The 6222-nt window shown below is 37.0% G+C and overlaps 1 protein-coding gene across 4 annotated transcripts in view; it reads right to left on the bottom strand.

Annotated features, from left to right (window-relative positions):
- Positions 1-1951: 1951 nt before the first annotated feature.
- The window catches only part of LOC110315307 (vomeronasal type-2 receptor 116-like), a 41066-nt gene continuing 36795 nt past the window's right edge, over positions 1952-6222 (bottom strand). For 3 of the 4 annotated variants that reach the window (XM_021189395.1, XM_021189394.1, XM_021189392.1), the window contains one exon: positions 1952-2856. In XM_021189395.1, coding sequence (XP_021045054.1) covers positions 1952-2856 — 905 coding nt within the window. Of the gene's footprint in view, positions 2860-6222 lie in introns of all 4 variants that reach the window. The other variant, XM_021189393.1, reaches the window with a different exon arrangement.

The following is a 6222-nucleotide window of genomic DNA, read 5'->3' as shown; positions in this document are numbered from 1 at the left end:
AGACCTTTGGGGCTTTCAGAGTCTGAACCACCAACCAAAAAACAAGCAAGGGATGGACCTAGGCATTACTGTTCATATATAGAAGATGTTATATAAACCTGTTACCTGTACAAGAAATAGGTTCTACTAGCTAGGCTGCCTTATCTGGCATCAGTGGGAAAGGCAGAATCTTGAAGTTCCAGGGTAGGAATGATACCTAGTTGGGCCCCCACCTGCTCAGAGGAGAAAGGATAAATGGAGGGAGGATAGTGAAAGGGAGCAGTGAATGGGATGTAAAGTAGGACAGTAAAAATAAAATAAAATAAATATTTCAAAATAAGATCTCATTTATGTAGTTATTTGTGTTTTCTCTCCACAATTTATCAGGTGATATAACATCAATATTGAGAACATTGATGGTAATTATATTAAAATTCAGGATAACAAAAGAGGGTTGCTTGACAGACATTACTATCTATTCTACATTTACAATGTGTTTGCAGTTGTCCATGTCTCCTTGCTTATACAGGGATACTATATGACTTTAACCTGTGCAGGACTTATGAATGCTAAGAAATTCTCTGTGAATTCATATGATCATTCCTTTTAAGTCTTGGTGATACTGTTTCCTTGAAGGTTTCCAACAATTTTTAATGATATAAGAGGCCGTGTGCATGTCAGAAGGGAAGGAGTACACAGGGTTGTTTGGAGACTGGAAATACAAACAACAACAACAACAACAAAAAACAATTAAATTACAATGTCAACAGTAAACTACCAAATAACATTTAAAAAGTAAAGCAACAAACAATATTATGAGAGAAAAAATGACACTGACTTTCAACATCTAATGTTCAAAAATAATAAAGTGGGTATGTTTGGGAGCAGGGCAGGGGGAGGGTATAGGGGACTTTCGGGTTAGCATTTGAAATATAAATGAAGAAAATATCTAATAAAAATAATAAAAATAACAATGTGTGTGTTTGTGTGTGTAATGATAAACTAAAATAAGAGTTGATACTCATATTTTGAAAATTTCATGATGAGACCCTTCATCTAGAGTGATTTATATGTTCACAGACTTCACTGACCTTATCATGATAATGGCCTTGTGTGGGACACTCCGACTACTAATTTTTCTCACTCAGGGAAACATGTTCATTTCATCGTGTGTTTTCACATAATGTTTGTTTGCCCTGTATTGCAATAAAAATCTGAAGCCCATTGTGCTTTTCATATATTGTTTCCTTCTTAGTATGTTATCTAATATTCTTAATGTCTTCATACCGTATTACAAAGCTATTCCAAAATCCAGAGCTTCTGTCATGACCATCAACAATATACAATACTGTCACTATGGTTCATATTTTGCTAACATTCACTCTTGTTTCTCTTTTCAAATCAGTGCCTTTTATTGCATCTATAATCTATGGTATTCCAAATTGCATTGGAGGCAAATTTCCATTTTGGTGATATATTAGTTTCTGGTTCTGTGGCAAAACACCATGGTCAAATAGAACATATGAGAAAAGTGTTTGTTTACTTACAGAATGCAGGCACTCAAACCACATGGAATAATGCTGGTTACTGTCTTCATGTCCATGTTTACATTCCCCTTTCTTATAACTCCAAAAACAACTTGCATAGAGGTGGCCCTGTCCACAAGAAGTAGGATCATCTAATATTAATCATTAATTAAGAACATGACTTACACACATAACTACAGGTCAAAATGATGTTAGCCATTCCTCAATTGAGATTCCTTGTTCTTTATATGTTCAAATTTTGTACTCATGAATGAAACAATTTTCCACCAAAACTTAGTTATTGGTATTCTAATGGATAGTGCTGTCCTTCAATGTAAGTATAAATTTCTATATTAATAAAAATTTTGTATGATATAGTAGTACTTTTACTAAGACAGATAAAAAATATGTTGAGTTTCATCTAACATTTTTAAACTATTGAAGTTTCAGTAAGGCAATTTATCTTTGTATTTCTGCAGAAAATGTGAATCTTGTCTAACTAAAATAACATAACACTTTGGGACAAAGATGCACCCTAGCAAGCCTACACTAGAAGCCAAGATGGAGAAAACCTCCACAACCACCATGACCTTCCCCCTGGTGCTGTGGTAGACAGGGAGGAAGGTGATCCAGACACTGCAGAATACCAGCATGCTGAATGTTAGGAACTTGGCTTCATTGAATCTGTCAGGAAGGTTCCTAGCCAAGAATGCCACAGAGAAGCTCCCCAGAGCCAAGGAACCCAAGTATCCCAGAACAAAGTGGAAGGCAATGACTGAGCCTTTGTTGCAAATAAGGATGGTCTTTCCATGTTCAGATTGTGTATCTCTGTCAATAAAGGGAGGAGATGTTACCAACCAGATTCCACAGAGAACAATTTGGATTAGGGTACAAATAGGAATGACCAAGTTAGGTGCCCCTGATGCCAGCATCCCTCTCATCCTTCTCCCTGGAGTAGTGAGCTTGAAAGCCATGACCACAGTTATTGTTTTAGCCAACACTGTAGAAATGGCTACTGTGAAAAATACTCCAAATGTGGTTTGCTGCAGGATGCAGGTAGTCTGGTTGGGATGTCCAATGAAGAACAATGAGCAGAGAAAACACAAGATGATAGAGATGAGCAGGATGTAGCTGAGAATGCAGTTATTGGCTTTCACAATGGGAGTAGTCTTGTACTTCACAAAAGTGACTAGTACTAGAACTGTGAGGGCAGAGAAAGACAGGGCCATGGAGCCTAGAGCCATCCCCAATGGATCTTCATAAGCCAGGAATGACACAGCTCTTTCCAGGCAGTGGGTTTTCTCTAAGTTGGCATACTTATCATCTGGACACCTCACACACTGCTCCATATCTGCTCGTAAACAAAAACAAACCCTCATCAGATATCATAATTAAGTTCTTACTAATTGTGTATTCATATTACTCAAAGTATACCTCAAAAAATATTTTGGTGTTGAACAACTATTCCATTCCTTATTGCAGTAGGGACCACTGACTTAAGGCCATATTAACCTATTAACATATTAACCTATGCTTTGTAATGTACAAAATACCATCATGGAAAAATATGTATTTATTAATCAAAAATAAATAAAAATAGTTTTTCAGTGCATTGTGAATAACAAAATGCATAATCTCAGATTATTTAGTACCTCAACCTTAAACACATTTACTTTCGTATCTGCTCAGTGTATGGGCATATCTCTCAGTACCAGCTGATAAAATGAATTATGTACTTTGTTGGCTATGAGAGTTGTACCCTGTGTTGGTATTTTCACATAGTCACAAGAACATTAAATTCATCATGTAAATATTGTTTGCATAAGCCAATATTGCCATTATTGAAGTTGTATGCTTCATAGACCTAGATAGGTCCCCCTCTTTGTGGTAAAATCTCTTTTTTCCCAACTACACATTTCAAACTGCATGGCACGAAGAAGATGGATATTCACATTCATTCCTCCTTTCTTTATCTCAGCTGTGATTTCTGATAAGAGGTACCACAGCGCTGGATGCATTCTTGAAGTCTTCATTCTTGTTCTAATTCTTTGACCACAAATGCTTCATCCTTTGAGCCATCTGAGATCTTAAAATGTATTTCATTAAAGAAAAACTGAGTCCTTGAGTTTCTGGTCTCAGGCAGGATCCAGTTTGAAGATGGGAAGGAAAGATTATGGACTCATCATGTAGTTAAGTTACCTTTTAAAAAACCTAATGAATTGGGCGCAATCTTGGTGGAGGGCTCCAAGGTCTCCAGAGGACTTTCCACACTGCAGGCACCCTAGCACACCCAGGATCTTGAGATCACTGGTGAGTGGAATTCAACATCAGTTTCAAAAATCATAGAGGGTCTTGTGATAGCAGCAACAGGGTCAAAGGACACAGGCAGGTCCTAGCACAGCCAGAATTTTAGGATCACTAAGACCAGACTATACAGGAGAGCACGTGGGCGGCAGAAGCAACAAAGCTTCTTGGACAGGGTCTATTCAGGCCTTCACCTTCAGAAAGGAGAAAGAACTGAGACCCAGACCCCTGGGCACCTTCCCTGCCAGAGGAGAGTTGACCTCCAGGAAGGGCTCTGATCCCAGGAATCAGGAGGTGTATCTGAGCTCCAGATTTCTGTGCACCTTCTCTGCAAGAGGAGAGCTTGCCTGCAGAGAGTGTTTTGACCCCTGGGACTCAGGAAAGAGTTGGTCTCCCAGGAGTGCTGACAGAGGCTAACAGAATCACAAGAGGAACAAGCTCCAGCCAGAGACAGCTAGAACATCTAATACCAGAGATTACCAGATGGTGAAAGGCAAACAAAAGAGTCTTACTAAAAGAAACCAAGACCATTCAGCCTTATCAGAATCCAGTACACTCAACACAGAGTTGGAAAACCCAACACACCCCAAAAGCAAAACTCAGATCTAAAATAATATCTCATGATTCTGGTAGAGGATTTTAAGAAGGACATTAATAACCCACTTAAAGAAATACAAGAGAACACTGCTAAACAGGTAGAAACCATTAAAGAAGAAGTACAAAAATCCCTCAAGGAATTACATGAAAACACTGCTAAACAGATAGAAGACCTTAAAAAGGAAATACAAAAATCCCTTAAAGAATTACAGGAAAACACAACCAAACAGGTGAAAAAAATTACCTGACATATAATAATCTGAACAACAAATGCATATTAGATAAAAAATTAGATAGATTAGATTAAAGATTAGATATAAAATTAGACCTTCAGAGAAGATCTAATTCCAATTCACCTCAAACTATTCCACAAAAAGGAAACAGAAGTTACTCTACCAAATTCATTCTATGAAGTCACAATTACTCTGATACCTAAAATACATAAAGACCCTACACACAAATAGTACTTCAGAACAATTTCTCTTATGGATATTGATGCAAAAATACTCAGTAAAATTCTCAAAAACCAAATACAAGAACACATCAAAATGATCATCAATCATGACAAAGGAGGTTTCATTCCATGGATGCAGGGATGGTTTAATATACAGAAATNCATCAACGTAATCCACTATATAAACAAATTCAAAGACAAAAACCACANGATCATCTTGTTAGATGATGAGAAAGCATTTGACAAAATCCAACACCCATTCATGATATACGTCTTGGAAAGATCAGGAATTCAAGGCCCATGCCTAATCATAATAAAAGCGATATACAGAAAANCAGTAGCCAATATCAAATTAAATGGAGAGAAGCTGGAAGCAATCCCACTAAAATCAGGGACTACAGAAGGCTTTCCACTTTCTCCCTACCTATTCAATATAGTACTCGAAGTCCTAGCCAGAGCAATTAAACAACAAAAAGGAGGTCAAGTGGGTACAAATTGGAAAGGAAGAAGTCAAAATATCACTATTTGCAGATGATATATTAGTATATATAAGTGATCAGAAAAATTTCAACATAGAAGACCTAAACCTGATTAAAAAAATTCAGTGAAGCAGCAGGATATAAAATTAAGTCAAATAAATCAGTGGCCTTTCTCTACACAAAGGATAAACTGGCTGAGAAAGAAATTAGGGAAATAATACCCTTTACAATAGTCACAAATAATAAAAAAATACCTTGGTTTGATTCTAAGGAAGTGAAAGATCTGTATGATAAGAACTTCAAGTCTCTGAAGAAAGAAATCAAAGAAGATCTCAGAAGATGGAAAGATCTCCAATGCTCATGGATTGGCAGGATCAGTATAGTAAAATTGTCTGTCTTGCAGAAAGCAATCTAAAGATTCAATGCAATCCCCATCAAAATTCCAACTCAAATCTTTAATGAATTAGAAAGGGCAATTTGCAAATTCATCTGGAATAACAAACAACCTAGGATAGCAAAAACACTTCACAATGATAAAAGAAACACTAGTGGAATTACCATGCTTCACCTCAAGCTGTACTACAGACCAATTGTGACAAAATCTACATGGTACTGGTAAAGTGACAGACAGGTAAATCAATGGAATAGAATTGAAAGACCCAGAAATGAACCCACACACCTAGGGTCACATGATCTTTGACAAGGGAGCTAAAACCATCCAGTGGGAAAATGACAGCATTTTCAACAAATGGTGCTGGCACAACTGGCGGTTATCATGTAGAAGAATGCGAATTGATCCATTCTTATCTCCTTATACTAAGGTCAAGTCTAAGTGAATCAAGGAACTCCACATAAAAACACAGAAACACAGACACTGAAACTT

This window comes from Mus pahari, unplaced genomic scaffold, assembly GCF_900095145.1.
Source record: "Mus pahari unplaced genomic scaffold, PAHARI_EIJ_v1.1 scaffold_6580_1, whole genome shotgun sequence".
NCBI classification, from domain to species: domain Eukaryota; kingdom Metazoa; phylum Chordata; class Mammalia; order Rodentia; family Muridae; genus Mus; species Mus pahari.
Note: the sequence above shows the minus strand (reverse complement) of the source record. Positions and strands in the feature narration are given on the sequence as shown.